Source organism: Kryptolebias marmoratus, linkage group LG17, assembly GCF_001649575.2.
Source record: "Kryptolebias marmoratus isolate JLee-2015 linkage group LG17, ASM164957v2, whole genome shotgun sequence".
NCBI lineage: Eukaryota > Metazoa > Chordata > Actinopteri > Cyprinodontiformes > Rivulidae > Kryptolebias > Kryptolebias marmoratus.
In genome coordinates, this window is record NC_051446.1 from 262072 (window position 1) to 282612 (window position 20541).

Here is a 20541-nt window from a genome sequence, read left to right on the forward strand (position 1 = left end):
CAGGTGTATGATGGCATCTTCAACTCCAACTCCACGGCGATAAGCAAACTGAAGGGGGTCCTGATATGTGCTGGTTTGCTTACTCAGGTGGGCCAACAGGAGTCTCTCCAGGACCTTCATGATGTGGGATGTCAGGGCAACAGGTCTGTAGTCGTTAATGACTGAGGGGTGAGTTTTCTTTGGTACCGGAACCAGACAGGATGTCTTCCACAACAGTGGTACCTTCTCTTGAGTCACGGGCCTTCAGGACTCTGGGGCTGACACTATCTAAATTATGTGTTTATGAAATTTACAAATCATTGCAGATTTGGAGTTGTGTTTTGATGAGACTCATGGACACATACAAACCTGACTATAGCCTGTGTGTTATTTGGGACCACAGGGCAGTACAGGAAAAGCTGTGGGCCCAGCAAAGCCTCATGGGTCCCCAGACGGGACAGACAGACGTTGAGCTGCTGCCAAACCTGGGTCACCCACAATACTGAGCGCTCCATTAAACCGTCAGGGGACAAATGTCCAGTCCTCATCTACAAGAGAGACAAAGAAAATAATAAACTGAACACGCCCAACAGCTGAATATATAAAACTAAAATCAAACAGTAAAAGAATTAATGAGGAGAAACCTGTCAGATTTTTGGAACAGAAAAGTCTACTTGAAAACAAGTCTTGATCTGTTTGACATTCTCATAGAAGACGTGATTTGTATGCATTTTACTGCCAAAAAGAAAACTATTCAGGCTTGTTGGCATATTTCTGGATGTTTGGTATTTAATGAAAACAATCCAAAACTATAGTGATTTTTTTATTTTCTTCTGTACCTACAGTCAAACTCTGACTGACCTTATGGAGCAGCTTCCTGCGGAGGTACCTTCCCAGCAGGCCGTGCAGCGGCTGCTGGTCCCAGCGAAGAGTCACCCAACGGAAGTGCTGCTGAAGGTGAAGCTCCGATCCCTGCAGGCGGGGCTTTGACAGTGTGCCAATCAGGAAGTTGTTCTCAAGGAAGTAATGTGAACCTGAAGGGTGAATGAATAAGTATGCATTTGTTTTTGCACATGTCACACCTGTGACAGGAGAAAATTGTTCTATATCTACTTCAACGCGGCTCATCTGTGTCTTCACAATAAATAAAATGTGATTGTGGTAAATGTGGGAAAAACGAAGGTGTTGAAGCCAAACAGACTGTTAAGACTCTGTCGTACCCGTGTTCAGGAGCAGGGGTGAGGCAGAGCCCCTGTTGTCCAGACTGTGGCAGAAGTCTCCCAGCAAGCCTGTAAGAGATGAAGCCTTCTCCAGTCCTTCCAGCAGCATCACCACGCAGCGACCAGCGTGGCCAGCTGCCACCCTGAACCTCGACCCCGCCGCCGGTGCCAGGAAGCCTGAGAAAAGAGAAGACAGAGAAAGTCTATCAGCTGATGGACTTTTAGTTCCTAAAAACCTTTAACATGCTGTTTCAATTTCAAATTATAACCAGAGAAAACAATGCAAGTCATGTGCAAAGATGATGATGAGGATCATCAATAAGAACGGAAAACATTTGATTTTAAGTGAAACTGAACAAATTCTTATTTCTTAAACCTCACATGCTCTAATTGGTGTCGAGATGATAACATATTAGGACAAAATTATTTTACCAAAGCTGGTCTTACAATCACTCCACTGGCTTCAAAAACCTGAAGTTATGTTGTCTCCATGGTTTGTTTTCCCCTTTGTTGTAACTTTATTCATGAAGACTCTTCAGGATGACTGGAACATACTGTATGTGATTTATGGAGCTAAAGAGTAAATGTTTGTCAGCTGACCAGAAAAAAAAAAACAACTTGAGGATATTTATGTAGCTTCCGAATTAATTACTGAAATAATTTACCCGTTGAACAGGCATTTGATGTCATCATCACAACAAGAGCCCCCACTTGAGAAATTTCTCTGGTTTTCACATGAGATCACATATGAAGGAAAAGATTACACATTTACACATGAATCATGCAAACTATGTATTTCACACATAAATCTAAAACAATTTTTTTTGTATGTGTGTGTGGGGTGTTAAAAACGTTGCAAGCAAAGCTAATGTTTAGATGTTGTTCCAACTCTGACTTATTTTTGTGTAACACAAACCATGTTTTTATGGCAATGTGACAGTGGACCACATACTGCAGGGTGTGAGTGGGTCCACTTCCTATTTTTCAGACGGTACATGACCCATATAAAAGTGACGACAAACAGAGAGTTTTTCTCTTTATTGGAAGAAAGGTTTGGAACTGGAGGATTTTTCACCTAAAATCAGGGCTGAACAATCAGACTCATAACGGCTGAAGTGGGCTAATCTGACATATGAACTTGCCAATGACACGCTGCAAGAAATGCTTTAACCGCTGTTTACTCATGGCGTGTGCCAGCATGTCAAGGTGGACTCACTAAGAGACAGAAAGAAAAAAAAAGCTGCTTCGAATCAAAGACCAAAACGGGAGGAACTACAGCAAAGAGTAAGAGACCTAAAAAAGGACCTGTTGTTGTCTGAATAATGTCAGCCGACAGGATAAATAAAAAAACAAAACAAGTTTTTTAACTTGTATTTAACACAAGTTGAAACATTACGGTATTTTTTTATAAACACAAAACAAAACAAACAAACAAAAAAAACGTTTAATATCCTGAGCAGACAAACACCAAAGCAGGTTCATCTCTGGGACACAGAACCTGTCCCGTTTCTGAGCGGTATGATGGCTGGATATTCCCATCTTATTTGCGTATAATTGTTTGAACAGATGAACGAGACACCTTCCAGGAATCTGTAAATTGTACCCAAGGATGAACCAGACTTGTGAAAGTCTACAGTTCTCTTCTTGATATCTTGGCTGATTTCTTTTGATTTTCCCATGATGTCACACAATGGAAGCAGTGTATTTGGGATGTGCCTTAAAATGCAGCCACTGTCTGACTTAACATCAGATAATGGGAAAAAACGGTTACATCTACTTTCAACTACATCCGCCGAAACCAGTAAAATTTACTGACATTTTTTTTATATAAAATACTTTCTTTTATTATTATTTTTATACCTTCTTTTTAAATCACTATTTTTTACTGATTTGGAATGAAAACATTTTCCCACAGGTTAATAAAATCACATCAATGCAGATTCATACAGTTCCAAATTTCCAGCTCTGTAGCTGAAATACCTGTGAGATCCAGTGCCACAAGAGCACGTTACACCCCTACCTATAAAGGTCAATCTTTAGCATTAAGTTTTTGCCTTATATTTCAGCTCAGTATATTGTGTTTAATAAAAAACACTTCCCATATTGCACATGAATGTGGTTGTTTTAAGCAGACCATAAAAAAACATCAGTGTGTTTCCCTGGACAACATTTCTCACCACAGCTGATGAAAGTGTCCAGCAGCTGCTCTTTGCTCAGGCTCTGTTCCACCTCCACCCTCACCACGTCACAGCTGACGCCCCCTGCCTCTTGCTTGGACTGGAACAAACACAGGCAGAGAAAAAAGGAAGGGGTGGAAGAAGAGGCGGACTGAGGTAAGACAGGAGCGCGTTGCCATGGAAACAGAAAATGTACTACTACAGTGTGCCGAGAGAAATGGAGCAGTGGAGCAGGAGGAGGTTCTGAATGAACACAAAAAGCTTTTTGAGACACGTCTCTGCTGTCAGAAACAGAAATGTCTGAGTGTACAGCTGATACAGGCTGTATGTAGTATATTCTGTACTGCATTAGAACAATTTAGTACCCTTACAAAAATACAATAGGAAAATATTGGGCTGCACAATATATTTATAGCTCATCATTACAATAACCCCATGTCAAATATCAATACTGCAAAGGGCTGTAATAAACTGCAGAAATAAGTTGTATGTAAATATTATATTTGGCAATCAGTTGGATCCCCAGTGCCCTAAATGATAAAACACAAAGAAAAGAAAAAGAAAGGAGGGAGGAAAATGTGGGTTTATTGCAACTGTATTGTAATGACGGTAAGCAACAATATTACAATATTAGCATGCAGCGCTGGTAAAAATATCAAAACTTAAAGCAGGCTTGTGGAAAAATGGGAGAAATTGAAGGCAAAAAAACATTTGTAAGGCCATCCATCCATCCACTTTTACCCGCTTCTCCTTTTCAGGTCATGGAGAGCTGGTGCTCGTCTCCAGCAGTCACTGTGTGAGAGGCGGGGGAAACCCTGGACAGGACTCAAGTCCATTGCAGGGCCGTAAAGACATTCGTTTTTATCATAAAGCATGACTCTAAACAAATCGTTTTTTGTTTTTTTTTTCAGCTGCATACATAATGATACTACATCATCAAGAGTGAAGAATACGAATGTACAATTTAATAGCTTCTATTTAGCCCTTTGTTTGTGTAAGACTTCTACATCTTCAGAACAAACACCATTTGCAGTTTTTGCCTTAGCAACACAACAGGCTGAACAGTGCAGTTTCAGACAGTAACGCTCGATGATCCGGACAATTACGATATGTTTTTAGACAGTAACAATCTGTGATTCAGACAGTAGAGATTGTACCAGTCCCTGTGAGCTGACACAGAGCAGTGAAAATCTCATCATTACAGTTTTATTGGTTCTTTTTGTTGTAGTCAAATCTCTGACCGGCACATAAACTGAAGCACCAGAAGCTGACTGGCTTGTTCCACTGCACTGCCATAAACTCCAGTGAGACAACACATGACTTTGTTTGCATACAAATTCTGTTTTATTGCATCACTCTGTGCAACAAAGCAACATTTCATTTGTGTTTAATGAGAGGGGAACTGCTGGCCTGTTTTCCTCTTCTTTCAGCTGCTCCCTTTAGGGAATCATCTGCCTTCATTTAAGTCTATCCCAATATGTTCCTCTGTCACACCAACCGTCTACACACGCTGCTTCACTACATCCTTGAACCTTTTCTGTGGTCTTTCTGTTCTCCCTGGCAGTTCCATATTTAACATATGTAGCCCAATATATCCACTATTTCTCTTCTGCACACATCCAAACATTCTCAGCCTCGCCTCCCTACTTTGCTGTAAAACCAACCACCAAAAGGTCTCATTACAATCGTGTAAAACTCCTCTTTGTTTCTTACAGCTTACATTCTGTCACAAATAAGCCCTGACGTTCATCTCCATCAACTCCACCGTACTTGCTCTCTCTTCTTCACCTCTCTTGTCCACAGTTTGTTGGTTTGGAAGCTTGATCCCAGGTACTTAAATTAATCCATCAATACTTTTACTCCTTGCAGCTTCACTCTTCCACCTGTCTCCCTCTCATTCCCACTTATGGATTCTGTCTTGCTTCTACTGGCTTTCATTCTTCTTTCCTCCAAAGCATACATCCACCTTCCCAGGATCTCTTCCACCTGCTCCCTACTCTCACTACAGATCCAATGTTGTCTACAAACACCATAGTCCACGAGGACTCCTGCCTGACCTCATGTGTCAACCTGTTCATCACCCCAACAAGCAAGAAGCTGAACCCTAATGTAATCCCACCACCAACTTAAACACATGTGTCTCTCCTACTGCACATCTTACTGGTGCACAACTCTCACACTCTTCTTCACCACACATGACTTCCTCATATAGTACCAGAGTTGTTCTCCTAGTACCTTATGTTTTTTTTTTTTTAAATCCACAAAGAGACAGCGCAACACCTTCTGACCTACCTCTTCATCAACACCTTCAGAGCAAACTGTTTTCACACGTTTTAATTTCTAATCTTTGCAAAATGTGTGTGTGTGTGTGTGTGTGTGTGGGGGGGGGGCTAACAATTTAATTTTAGCTTTAAATAAATTCACTTCTGTGTCTCGTGCTCTCTCAGTCACCCTGACCATGAGCCTGCATGATCATGTTTTCCGCTGTTCCACTCCAGTGAGCTTTCAGCTCTCTGTGGCAGTGGCCGTACCTTGATGCAGCGAGCTACCAGACTGGCAATGTACTCGAGGCAGCTTCCCTCGAGCCCGTGAAAGATGAGGCTTCCATACTGCTCCACCTACATACAGACAGAGAAACAGATTACACCTGAAAAGTGAGAATAATGGAACAGTGTGAATCTCTGCCTCCAGCTATCTTAACCACTGTTTGACAACAATCTATCAGGTACATTTACACTTCTTTCCCCCACCCCAACTCTTCTCTAAACAACAGAAAATAAAGAGTAAGTAGCTCTACAGAGATTATTAATCACTAATTTGTCTACATTTCATATTTCCTACTTAGTACAAATTTTATTTAATCTCTGGATTTAAACCCAGTTTTGTGCTCTGACAGCTTTTATCTGCCAATGTTTTCATGAATTTTATAACACTTGCATCAGTTTTCTTTAGGTTCAGCCTTCAGGGGGCAGTGTAGTTGCTAGAAAATGGTGAGCTCTGGTGATTTCCTTTCTTTCTAATTCCTTTTATCCGCTCCTGCTTCTTTTCCTTTTCTTCCGACACAAGCTTCTCACTTGCTCCCTATTCTACAAAATCTCTCTCACCTAATCACTCCATCCCTTCACAATCCTCTGAGTGTGTCTGTGTTTACCAGGCGGGCACAGTTGTGCAGCAGCGGCAGGGGGAAGAGGGATTCCAGAGCCAATTCATCGAGACACGACTCAGGCAGACCTGTCAAAAACACACATTTATCCTCAGATCAAACAACAAACAACAACAAAAAACTGCTAAAAATACATTTGAATAAGAAAAGACCAGAATATCTAATGACTGTGTTGAATACATGCCTGTACATGTTATTTATGTTAGGGTGGATGTGTGTACAGATGACAATGTGAAAGTGCAGGTTTATGTATGCATGTGTGTGTAACTGTGCTGTGACAAATAAATATTTCACACGGAAATCAACTTTTTTCATTCTTGTTGAAAGTAAAGAGAGTAGTCTGTTACTGAAAGCATAGGTTTATACTCCTTTTTACTGCTTTTGGGATCAGGAATGTGTCTAAAATCATAAAATTATATCTACTATATTGTTTTTTTTTCTTTATTTATTCTAAATTATTAAATACTTTTTTGTGTTCCAACCTTTATTATTCCCACTAATGAAGACAAAAGGGCGATAATTCTCTTGCCCATGTCTGTGTGTATGTGTGTATGTATTAGTTTGTCTGTCTGTCAGCATAACATCTCATGAACCACATGTATGGATTTTAAGGAAACTCTGAGAAAGTGGTCCCTGAATGAACATCTACAGCTGATTAACTTTTTGGAGTCAATCCAATTTAAGATAACCACCATAGGTCATCAATCTTAGCAACCACAAAAATGTAAATAACTTAGTCAAATTTACAGATATCAAGCTGAGATTTAATGTGGTAGTAGCTAAGAGTCATCCTCAACTCACATTGCAAGCACAAACACATTTAGTGAGAACTCCTAATATTGCACAAGATCACGCATAAAGTTATGACCAAAACGGCTACAACTCTACCTCTTCTCATCCTAAAATGATCCGAGTCTAAAACTCTGCCACTACAGATAATAGGCATTCATTCAAGGAATGCTAGGTATCACATTACTAAGGTTTTTTAAAAGAACTTACTTATCAATTAATTTATCCAATTTTTATTCTTTATCTGTCCAACTCTGTATTTCTAAGAGATAAATGAAGATGAAAGTGGCCCCTGTAGAAGCTCTGTAAAACTACACATTATACTACAGGCTCCATGAACGCATCGGTAATCTTTAGCCTGACACCTCTCAGCTAAATGGGGGACGGATGGACAGACGACATACTAAGTGTAACGTCAGCAGCACGAGGGATCATTGTATATGGTCATTAACTCACTAAATAGCTCTTAATGTTTTGCAGCAGTGAGTAGGAAGAGTTAAACATATAGGAGTTTCAATCAGCCTATAGAGTTAACACATTTACTCATCACAATGAACATTAAAGCTCTATCATAATGTTTAAAATGTAACAGAACCTTACATGTTAGTTGTGTAAGACTTTTTCTGAAACCAAAAGAACAATTTCTCTGCATTATTTTCCCTTGTCTGATGTGTTCAAATGATTTCTGCATCACAGCTGATGGAACTAGTTTTAGCTTTTCTTAGAGTAGAAAGAGGAACACTCAACAGGCTTCTTGTGAGCTTTAGTCCCTTCACAACATAGTCAGGGAGGAACATTAGTGGTCATAATCTGAGACATTTAGAGTCTAATAAAAAGACAGTGTTGAAGAGACTAACACATCATAATAATAAAATGTAGAAGGTGCTGCTACAAACAGAACAATTGTAGGAAGGAATGTTTAGGCCACTCTATACTGCATGATGACCCTGCTGCGACCTAAAAATCAAACAGATTTTCATTCCTAATACACACTTAAACTATCAAATACATTTATGATACGTGAGTTGGTAACATCGTATGAAGGTAGCATCTCACTGTGCTGGCAACTAGTTGAATTTGTGAGGGAGTCTCCAGAAAGTCTTGTTCAAAACAATTTGTGCAATAAATTCTCTTTCAAAATAGTCAGAGTCATTGCAGGTATCTCATCTATTTTTGGTTGGCATCTGCAACCTGTCTCAGGAGTGCAAGAGATGTATACTGTCAGCTGCAGGGGAGCTCTCCTCTGACAGAAAACATGTCCAGGTCAATAATTAATAATTATTGGAAAACTGGTCCAAATCCTCCTATCTTCACTTCAAATGTGTACTACAGCAAATTAAATCATAAACATGGCATTGGCTGTCTAACTGGGCACAAAACAGGCCAAGGTGGGTACAATGTGGGCGGAGGTGGACAACAAAAATAATGTGAATGGCCTAGAATGCAATTTTACCAGCCGTGCACACAAAAAAGGTTGTTATTTTCAAAAACTGGCCAGAAAAATGGGGCCACACTGCAACCAAGTGACCAGCAAGCCAACACTCAGAGCTCAGTGAAGCTGCAACAAAAAATCGACTATTTTCTCTCATTTTTAAACCAAGTTTGTTACAGTGATCTAGACACATTCTAATAGATTGTGTAGGTCATGGAGAGACAGCAGGGTCATCCTCCAGTGTGAAGGGAACTTACAATTATATCTCATGTTCTGTATGTATGAAGGTACTTTAAGAGCCTGAAACCCACAGGGGTAAAGTACATCCTGGATGAGCCATGGACCTTCTGACTACTTCATCAAACACTCTGACCATAGTTTTGAGTTGTTGAAGCACCCTGCATGGGTAGTGAAACATCTTTGAATAACAGAACAGCAGTCTAGTTGCTTTGTTTTCAGACTCTTAGGAAATGCAATGATTTGTCTTCAGTTGTTACCTGACTGTCAATATTTAAATATTTTATCACAACTTTCAGTTTATTGGCAAAATGTTTGATGTCCCCTGAAAGTGTCGCTGTCTTCAATTAGATCACTTTTATTAACTATGGAAGACGAAAAAGCTCTGAAACTGGTGTCTAACTCAGTTCATGCTGTTGTACAAGATGACAAACAGAGCAAGCCTCTTCTCAGGAACAGAGACAGACAGACAGTCAGTGTACCTGTTCAGTGTGTGGCCTTTTGATTACTTTGACCAAGTTAATATGGACCTGTGAAAAAATATATACTGCCCACCCCTTTCTTTGAAAAAAAAACTTCTCATTCAGAACTTTTGAGTTTTAGGACAAAAAATGCTATTTCAGTTGCTGAAACTCCATTAAATATGTTAATTGTGGTTGCATTAATGCTACTTGACTTTATAATTAACCTGATCTTGATTTAGAATCAATTTAGACCAGTTTTTAACTAATCAAAGTACTTATTTAGCAAACATGTCCTGGCCTGAGTTTTCTCTAATGTGCTGTTGAACCTGGTACATCGGTGCCTACACTGTAAATAGATCCAAACCAGAATCTGTAAATCCTCTTCATCCACCAAATGGCATTAGTCCCCTGTGACAGCAGCTCTGATTCAGTTTTACTGCTGGCTCAGTGATAGTGAAAGCACACTGCGTGTGGTTGCCAGGCTTGTACCTTTGAGGCGGATAGTGATACACTGACTGAGAGGCTTTCTGACCAGGTCCCACGGAGATAAAGGCAGCTCCTGACCAGGCAACCAAACAGTGTCTCCTGGAGGACAGACAAGAGGACATGAAAGCATCACAAGTCAAATCACACATACTGTAAACTGCATGAACTCAGAGATCACACACAAGTGTCTCCTTACAGTTATACATCTAATCACATACACAGCCATAAAACAAGAACAAAACACACTCTTTTCATTCTAATGTTTTGTGTATAAATTAATCACATAAATATGCTACAAAAAAAAACACTTATAAATGAGGTTTACTACAAAGCAAGATTAACAGCTTAACTGGCTATGGCTGGAAGTCAGAGCTTTCAGAATCTCAAAGGTTCCTTTTGAGCCTGGCTAGATCACCACGGCACCTAGGCATGGGCCTTAAACTGGTATCAAGATCAACATGGTGTTAAAAAGTCATGATGTTAAAACCACTACATTTTTTCCATCATACATTTTCTACAGTTTAAAGGTTTAAACAAGATCACATAAGTTCCTTCCTCTGTTACTGAACCTGTTGCGCCCATCAGTTTGTGTACTGTAGCCATGGGGGAGTCCCCAGGTTAAGAAACAGTCTGTTGGTTGCTCATTTTATCAGACGGATAAAACAGTCAGTCATGGCTTGTATACCAGAGAAGGAACACAGTCTCTACTTTCAAGATACCGGTAATACTGTTTTGAAACAAACATTTCCAAGAAGCTATAAGAGTTAGCATGTTAGCAGGTGAAGTATATACAGCCTACTGCAGGATTGCTACCAAGGCTAATAACCAGCTAATTTAGTAACATTGGCTTGTCAAGTCAAATTTATTTATATAGCACTTTTCAGCAACAAGGTGGTTTCAAAGTGAAAACAAAAATACAGAGTCATCATGAAAACACACATAATAATAATAGCAAACATTGTCAGGCTCTCAATGTTACTTTACAACAAAAAGAACAGCAGAGAAGGAGGTAATAAAGGCACAATTACTTCAGAATTATAAATACATTGATCTGGTGTGGTTTAGTTTGGTCTGCCACTAGCATCAGAATCTCATACCGGGCCATGCCTAGTTGTAATGCTGTTAAACAGCTTGCAAAAATGCAAAGATTTAATGTGAATAATTAGGGGAAAAAAACAGAAAGAGAATACGCTGAGACAAATGAGACTCCTGAATATTTGATCCCAGAAGACATGGAAGACATTTGCCCCTAAACAGGAGAAACAACCAACATGTCTCATCTGATATTTGTATCCCTCTACTGTTTTTCTTCATCAATAAACCTAAAACACACAAAAGCACATCAGTTTCTACGGACCAGTAAATCAAGAGCTTTGCTTTTCAACTCAGTTCTTTCTTCACCACAACAGACCAAAAAAGAGGTGAAGATCTGGTCCACTGCTCCACAACCAGGATGAAAGCCACACTGCTCCTCCTGCAGCTGAGGTTTAGCTCCGCTCAATTATAAGTAGTCAATTATCACCAAAAACCTAAAGACATCAAATAAATCACATACTGAAGGAAAACAAGAAGCCTACAATTTAAAGCCCTGACAGCTGCAGCAGGTTATGTAAACTTCAACGTTCTGCATTACAGCACATTCACTTAAAGAGGGAGTTAAACCCCTCAGAAATTCATTACCCTGAAGTTAAATGAGAGGGATAAGGTGTAGCATGTCCTACTGACATGCTACACCTTATCCTGTTCTTTCTGTCTTCCTCTCAATTACATTTAAGCACCGTCAGCAGCTCAAACTGAGCGAATCAGGAGTAGCAAGCATCAACATCATGGAAACACACACAAGTCCTATTCTGTCCTTGCAGTTCACCATGAGAAAAATCCCTGCTGAGCTCAGCCAGTTGGACAATGATAAAAAAGCATGATGAGACAAAGCAGAAGCAAAGGTTGAAAAGTGAAGACAAAGTGTGAAAGAAGGAGTGTGTTTCCTCACCGATAAGGAAGGAGGCGATACTGGCGGGACTAAGGCCTAGCAGTGAACGCTGCGCCTCCTCTCTGGCTGCCTGAGACTCTCCACAGAGAATCTGAAGGTGGGAGGAAAACAGGTGGCTGAGGGCGGCACTCAGATGGGCCCATCGCGTCGAGCCGTCCACTGTTAATCTGCCCAGCACCGTGTGACTACAGGAGGGCCCATTCACCTCCTCCTCCTCCAGGGCTTCAATAGGACCCAAGAAGGCCATGCCTCCGCTTGAACACTGGAGACGCACCAAGACCTGGTACGAATCTGAAGGAAGGAAGAGGAGAAGAGTCATTTTTAACATGGAGCAAAATGACCTGAGGAAAAACTACAACGGGGACAATTGGGACACTTTGAAATGTTTTAAGTAAATGAAAAAAAGTGTAAATATTTGCTCAGAATTTTGTGTTTATGCTTTACTTATCCAAGTATCATCCTTCTATGAAGATTACCCTCTTTAGAAAGTTTAAGAACACCTCAAATCACCACCACAGCAATAAACACAGAATACTCTACCTCCTTCCCCCACAGCCACCCCCTTCATGACTGCGTGCATGTTTCCTGTGCAGGGAGACATTTTTAAGGACATCGTGGCTCACTTGGTTTCTCAGATGACATGACTGATCTCCTGGATAAATATCTGTTTACTACTCATATGAAGGCCTGCTTGTTTGCCTTTTCCTGAGTGGAACTAAAATAAATTAGGACCCTCCAAAACATCCAAGTATTAACATGTGAGCACAGATACATGCAGACTACTCACTGAGGTTTTCCAGTAGATCTTTGCAGTCGTCAGTTGCCACGTCATGAATAGTGCGATTACACTTATCCCTCCGCTCAATGTCCTGTTCACTGTGGCTGCACAGCACCTCCAGACACTCCTGTACCCAGGAACAGATACAAACAGATCACGTACCAATCATAACAATCTGCCAAGCTTCATTTCTAATGTGAACTCTGGTTGATTAAATCAGAAATGAGGCGGCAGTTGGAGAGGTGGGTACAAAACGAGCCGAGGTGGGTATGATGTAGGTGGATGTGGCCAACAAAATAATGTGAAATCTTCAGATCAATAGTAGTGCAGACTGTGATCTCTCTATTTATATTCCAGACTAGAATCCTAATCTAGTCTGTTGTCTTATTCTCGTGTAATTTATTTAAGTTCCACGTTTCCAGCCTCTGAGGATAATAATCCCAATATCTTGCCAATGCAGAGATGGCAAACTAGTGATTGATTTACAGTGGTCTTAGTATGAACTAGAGAGCAAGTCCAAAAAAGTACAAAAGCACAACACTGGAAACATGACATGTACAGAGCAAATCTCAGTAGAGCATCAGTTCTAAAAGTAGTTGGCCGAATGGTTTTTGTTCAGTCCAATAATCAGTCTGGTGCCTGGAGAATCAGCAGGTCAAACACACTGGATCATGGTGAATGTGAAGCTAGAGCTACATTAATCAGCCATAACAGAAACTCTTTTCATACATGAGTTAAAGCCCTTATTGATCTGTAAAGCCACAGTATTCAACCATTCACTCACTGATTGCTTCTTCTTTACTAATGCTCTTCATCATTCATCAAGACAAGAAAGTGATTTAAAAAAAGGTCACAGTGAATATGCAATATTTTTCTATCACACAAGACAGTGTGGGGTAGCCTAAATCATCTTCAGTCTTTAGTTTTATCATGACGACATATTTACGTATATATTGCCTTAACTTAATTTAGTGGACAGAGAAGTGTGAAACACAGCAACAACAGATCGAGGCAACTGAGGCTCTGTCAACATGGGATTGCTGTTTTGTGAATATTAAAGGTTTTTCTTTCAGCCATGCGTTAACATAGAAACAGTGTTTTAGAAACAGTAATTTATGAAACCCTGTTCCAGAGTAAGGAAATCTTCAATATTTTTGTAAACTATGTAATAGTCTGCCTCCTTTTTACCTACAGCACCAATAATGACAGGGTTGTGTTTGTGTTGCAGACGTCAGTTGCTCAACTACAACAAAACCATCATATCTTGCTTTATTTCATGAACAGACGAGGCTGATGAACAGTAACACTGCCTTAAACAAAGCAGTGCAGCTCTTCCCTCCCCTTGGTGGATATGTCCAAATATGTTTATGTTTAAACCAACACCATTCCCAGGTAATAGTAGTTTAAAGTGACACAAAGTACACGTAGTAGTTTTTTCTTCCTATGTTTAGTGTGACGTGTCTGCTCCTTTTCTTTCCTGTTTTTGGTGGATTTTCGAGGCAGTGTTACAGCGCCACATACAGGATATTACAGTGTTTGGGTTGTTTTCTGTGTTTCCGTGTGGATGAAAACATTTCTAGAAACAGTGCCATGTTTAGGAGGAAAAAGATTGTTTTGGAAAGACAGAAGGAGACTGAAGGAGTCACTTTTCTAGATTTTTAAACTTATTGACCAGTCAGTATTGTACTTGTTAGGGTTGAACTGCACTGCAGACATGGTGGTGTCAGCTGAAGAAAGAAATATGATCTTTGATTTCACTTGAGGATATCGTCTTCACCGTCACAGGTGTTTGTCTTCTGAGCAGTTGTATTGTCACTTAAAACTCTGGCGCAGATACACTAAGTGCTTGTTCAGACCTGTTGTTTAAAATCATCTTCAGCTATCAGATTGCATTCTGTTTTACATCTTAAAACCTCCAGAAAGACCTTATTGAAATGATACAACCCACCTGTCCTTTTATCGTAACATGGCCTGAACAGACGTTAACCACAGTAACAAGACACCTCATATTTTTAACTTCATCTGTCAGTGATCACGTTTTTCACAGGTATGAATATTTCTGTAAACCAGCGCTGTAGTCAGAGTGCTGCTTTACAGGAATGCAAATGAACATGCTAATCACTTGTGTGTTTCTCTACCTTGAGGCCAAGGGCAGCAGCCATGTGTGCAGGGGTCCAGCCATCACTGTTTGCCTGGTTCAACAGCACAGCAGACAATGCCAGGGCGGTGGGTGAATCAGGAGCGCCACCTCGTGTTGGGTAGCAGAGGAGAAGACGTAGTGTGTCCACGTGTCCTGAACTGACGGCAGCGTGCAGCACTGTGCAGCCGTCCTGTGGTAAAGGAGGTTAAAATGGCAGAAACCACGAGAAAATGAGACATGATGAAGGTGAAACAAGATTAAATTTCTATATTAGATCCAGAAGGATTTGCTTTTAAACCTCTAGCTAAAAAACACTGTAAATGGAAAATGTGAAAGCAAGACTGATCCAATTAGAAATGAAAAATGAGAAAATTATTTTATAATCAATTGTTTTAAAAACTACAACAATGCTTTGCACATCTATATATTTCTTTCAGCAGTACTTTTTTTTAAAGTTGACTGTATGAGTTTGTCTCGCACAGTGACTGCTGGGGATAGGCACCAGCTCCCTGCGACCCGGAATGGAGAAGCGGGTAAAGAAAATGGATGGATGGATAGATGGATGGATGAGTTTGTTTTAATAACAGACAGACTGACAAAGGTCTTCTTTCTGAAAAGTTGTTTGGTTTAAAAAACAGAAAGTAAAACATGAACATCTGTAGTAAATATAAGTCAGAGCACAAAATGACAAAAAAGTTGTTCTTTTCCCACCAATGTTTAGATTAAGTTTACTAAAATAGAAACAAAACCACTGATAAATAAGATGTGATGTCAACCAGTCAAGTGCAGTTCACACATGCTTAACCCAAAGGAAGTTTCTACTACTAAAAAAAACAAAAACAAATCAATCACAAACATTTAAAGTATGACCTAACTTCTTGAACAATTGCACAGCATTTCACAATTCTCAAAACCCAAAGCTGGTTGTCTTTATAGACCCTAAAAATTACAAAAATCTGCATTTTAACAAAATTTGACCATCTTTTACAATTGGTTTAGACCAAGTAATATTTTAAAAGATTTAAAACTAAATTAAACCTTACTTACAGTTTGATTATGGAGTACAGAGTTACTACATGTAGCTCTAACTGGACTCCATAATCAAACTGTATCCACTCTTAATCAAGATCTGATCACCTCTCAGCTGTTATTTTTTTATATTTGACCTAATAAACTGGCCAGGATTTTTGCTGGCTCAAAATACCTGTGCTGTGCTCAGGAGGTTAGATGTTCAGCAGGAAAAACAGGCTAAATGTAGAACAAGGCCAGGAACTAAATATAGGGGTTCATCTCATGATCCCATGGCAAATCAGAGGCTCCTGTGGTTACCATGGAAACCTGGGAAGCTTGCATATCAATGGGCTCACACTGTTCAGTAACCCTGAGAGTACCTAAATCCTTCATGTGAAGCAAGCCGAGTGTGAGACAAAGAAGAGTGTTACTAAGGAGTGACAAACGGTGGGAGAATGGTGCTTTTCACGGTTCTGAAGTTCACATTGAAGTAGTTGTACAAACTGAAAAAAACCCAGCTGCAACTCAAAAAGAACTTAAACCCAGACAATCTTACTCATCCACCATGAAGGATAAATTTTCCTCTTTGTGCCAAATTATTATTAGAGAATATACATTTTCTGCAAAATGCTGAGTGTGGAATGACTTTGCTGAAGAAGTTCTTGAAGTTAAAACAAGCAGAACACAGGCTGAAATAAGCAGAACACAAACTAAAAGCAGCAGAATGGTAGCAAAAATGTGCAAAACATGCTAAAAATAAAATTAGCAAAACATATGCTAAAATTAGCAAACATGAATACTAAAACTAAAACAAATAAAACAATAATAAGCAGAACTGTAGCTAAAAGTAGCAGAACAGTAGCTAAAAGCTAAAAAAAACAAAAAAAAAAAAACGGTAGTTTTAAGCTAGAAGTAGCTTAAAAAACACACAAAAATAGAACAAGCATGCTAAAGCAGTTTTTTAAAATAACAAGGTTTCTGGAGGAATTCAAAAGGTCTAATGTACTTTTTCAATAAAGTTAATTATTTAAAAAGGTCTAAAAATTACACAAAGAAATTGTTGTCCCCTATTCACGATCGAGCTAAATGTTTTGAGATTTGGCTGGTTAAAATAGTACAAAGTATACACAAGTAGTTTGACTCCTAAAATTGTAAGGAAGAAACTGCAAACAGGAAAACAACAGTGTGAACAATAACTGACATAAAAAACAACTGGCGCTGTCACAAGGTTTCCAGCCGGAGGCCAGTGAGCCACAGACTTACTGCGGTGGTGAGCGAGCGATTGGCTCCGGCGCTCAGCAGGGTCCGGGTGCAGTCCAGCCTTCCTGCCTCACAGGCCAGAAAGAGAGGGGTCTGACCCCCCGCCGCCACCAGGTCAACAGCAGCTCCTGCAGCCAGCAGCATCTCCACACAGCTGTAGGGAGGGGGGTACATTAACAAAAGCAAATGGCTGACAACATGGAAATACAAGAAATTAATCAAATAAAAAATAGAGACACAAGTTAATGCACACTTCATACTTTAATGCACAGGTGTTAAAGGTTTAGGTTTTTTATTTTAAACAAAAAGATTTCGAATGTAGATCTGCATATTAGTATTTACAGTTGATGTTTTCTCTTATCTTGTCACCTGTTCACGAGACAGTCGGTACTGTGCAAGATTTTTTCACCACACTTTTTTTTCCATCTTTGCTTCAAAGGAGCCAGAATTTCCTGTAATCTTTTCAAATGATTTTGATCAATAGCTCTTCAGGTTTTCTGAAGATCTTTTACTTTCCTTCAACTTGACATCTCCAGTGAACTTTGGCTACTTTTTCCACATATTTACTGTACTGACTCTGACCATGACAGCAAAGTGCAGCGTGAGCTTAAAAATAAAAAGGAAAGTGGTCAAGTGGAGGACAACACAAGACAGTTTAACAGTCTATTTTTAGTATTTTTCATCAGGTCAAGAGATGAAATGGAACTAAATTGTGTCATAGTGACAAAAGGTTGGTAACACGCCTAAAGATCAATTTCAAATTGTTAAATAGTTAAATTTTCAGAGACACAGACACATTTGTTTGTCCTTTTCTGTTAAAAAAGGAAAATCCCACAAAGGTCACTGAAATAACTTGAAACTGACAAAAGTAAAAGGATTAAAATAAGAAAAATAATTTTAAAAAATGGATAAAGATCAGTCATTGCTTTTGAATTTGGTATAACAAAATCTTGACACTGGCCTTGACAAAAGGATGGTACTCTTAACTTGAAATTTTGTTGAACAACCTTTTGAATCAATCACTGCAATCAAGTGATTTCTGTCTCTCTCTGAGACTTCTGCACCTGTCCACAGGTATTTTGTCCCACTCCTCATGAACAAACTGCTCCATCTGTCTCAGGTTTGAAGGGTTTCTTCTCCAGATGTTTCAGTTCCTTCCACAGATGTTCAACAGGATTTAGATCAGGGCTCAGAGGCCACTTCAGAACAGTCCAATGTTTTGTTCTGAGCCATTTGGTGTTTTTAGCTTTGAGTCATGGGTCATTATCCTGTTGGACGACCCATGACCTGAGACTGAGACCAAGCTTTCTGACATTGAGCAGCTTATTTGACTCCAGAACATCGTGGTAGTCTTGAGATTTCATTGGACCCTGAACAGATTTATGACCCCCTGCATCAGATGCAGCCCCAGAACAGAACCAAGCCTCCTCCATGTTTCACAATAGGTACAGGGTTCTATTCTTTTTGTGCTTCATTTTTGGATCTGTGAACATAGAGCTGATGGGACCTGTTGTCAAAAAGCTCCAGTTTTATCTTATGTCTAAAGGATATTCTCCCAGAAGTTTTGTGGTTTGTTAAGTTGCATTTAGACAAATTCCAGCCATTTTTTATGATTTGGTGTCCTCCTTGGTCATCTACCATTAAGTCCATTTTGTCTCAAACAGTGACTGATGCTATAATCTGACACTGATGACCCTTGACATTATAGTTCACCTCCAATCTCTTTGGAAGTTGTTCTGGGCTTTTTAGTTACCATTCATATTATTAATTTCTTTAATTTGTCATCCGTTTTCCTCCTGCAGCCACATCCAGGGAGGTTTTCTCCAGTCCTGTGGACCTTAACCTTCTGAATAATCTGAGCAGCTGTATTCACAGGAACATCCAGCTGCTTGGAGATGGTCTTATAGTCTTTATCTTTAACATGCTGCTCAATCATTTTCTTTCTAAGCTCCTGAGACAGCTCTGTCCTCAGCTTTCTGTGCTCCATGTTCAGTGTGGTACACACCATGATACCAAACAGCCTTGTGACTAATTTTTACCCTTTAAATAGGCAGACTGAATGATTACAAGACCGAAAACACCTGCGATGCTGATTACAGGAAACATCTGAGTTTAACATGTCCCCATGGGCAAATTAGTTTCATTAGTTTGTTACAGCTTGGTGGGTTTATATGCTTAATGTCATCTGCCAGGTGGGCCGGGGATTTTCATTTCCTTTTTATTATTATTTTAGGTAGTATTGGCATGGAGGTGTTTCAGTTAGGGAAGTTAGGTGTGCTGCTTGTTTTAGCAGCTATTTTCACCTGGGGGTTATGGGAAGGGTGGGTTTTCACTGTCACTGTTAAAACGATGCTTGTCTCTTTGCTCAACCAGAATATACGTGTTTATTTGCCTGGCACTTTGACACTTTCAGTTCTCTCTTTTTCTTCTCATCCTGAGTAATATGACAGGCAAATTTAAGACCAATACTTTGAATGTTAAGGGTCTAAACCACCCTGTTAAAAAGAAAAAAGCCCTCACACATATGAAAAACTTAGGTGCAGGATTGGTTTTTCTTCAAGAAACCCATCTTAATAACCGGGACAGTACCCGTTTAAAATGTGAGTGGGTGTGGCAGCTTTTCCACTCAACTTTCCAGGCAAGCAAGAGGAGTCGCAATACTTATCAATAAAAATATATATATAATTTACGCCATCAACAATTGTTGCGGAACTAGAAAACTTTACAATTTAAATGTGATTTTAGTAAATGTTTATGCCCCAAACTTCGACAACCCTCAGTTCTTCTCTCATCTTGTCAAACTGCTCCCCCATTTAGATTCTCATTTGCTGATCATGAGGGGGGGATTTTAATCTGTATTGACCCGGGGCTGGATAGGTCATGGGCAAAGCCGAGTTATGTTACATCCAGGTCGGCAACTTATTTAAAGTCCTTTCTTTCAAAATATGGTATTGTGGATCTTTGGCGCCTCTTGCACCTCCAGGACAGACAATATTCTTTTTTTTTCCCATGCCCATGGAAGTTACAGCAAAATCGACTACTTTATTGATAATATTCTAACCTGATATGTCCAGAACTGTGACTACCAATCCATAGTGATCTCTGACAACGCTCCTCTCTTAAATGTGTGAATGCTATTAAGCATTCACACCATTGTTTTCCTGTTTCTCTTTATTGTGTGAATGCTTTTAAGCATTCNAAACAAAACAAAAAAGAAAACACAAACAAAAACAAAACAAAAAAAATAACAAAAAAGACAATAAAAACACGCAATGAAAGCAAAACATTAAACAAAACGTCTGTTTAAACTAGAAAGTCTGTTTTAAGTGCTTTTTAAAAGAGTCCACAGAGTCAACTAAAGGTAGCTGTAGAGCACAGGTGTCAAACTTAGGGCTGGCGGGGCACATCCAGCCCT

The 20541-nt window shown here is 39.6% G+C and overlaps 1 protein-coding gene across 6 annotated transcripts in view; it reads right to left on the minus strand.

The window, feature by feature from the left end:
- Positions 1–20541, minus strand: part of cttnbp2 (cortactin binding protein 2) — a 144138-nt gene that overhangs the window by 12744 nt on the left and 110853 nt on the right. For 4 of the 6 annotated variants that reach the window (XM_037980620.1, XM_037980621.1, XM_037980625.1 and 1 more), the window contains 12 exons: positions 17130–17280; positions 14854–15045; positions 12725–12842; positions 12478–12522; positions 11938–12228; positions 9951–10046; positions 6528–6607; positions 5908–5994; positions 3377–3476; positions 1200–1376; positions 841–1013; positions 349–527 (listed from right to left, as the gene is read on the minus strand). In XM_037980620.1, coding sequence (XP_037836548.1) covers positions 349–527; positions 841–1013; positions 1200–1376; positions 3377–3476; positions 5908–5994; positions 6528–6607; positions 9951–10046; positions 11938–12228; positions 12478–12522; positions 12725–12842; positions 14854–15045; positions 17130–17280 — 1689 coding nt within the window. The remainder of the gene's footprint in view (positions 1–348; positions 528–840; positions 1014–1199; positions 1377–3376; positions 3477–5907; positions 5995–6527; positions 6608–9950; positions 10047–11937; positions 12229–12477; positions 12523–12724; positions 12843–14853; positions 15046–17129; positions 17281–20541) is intronic. The other 2 variants (XM_037980622.1, XM_037980623.1) reach the window with 1 other exon arrangement.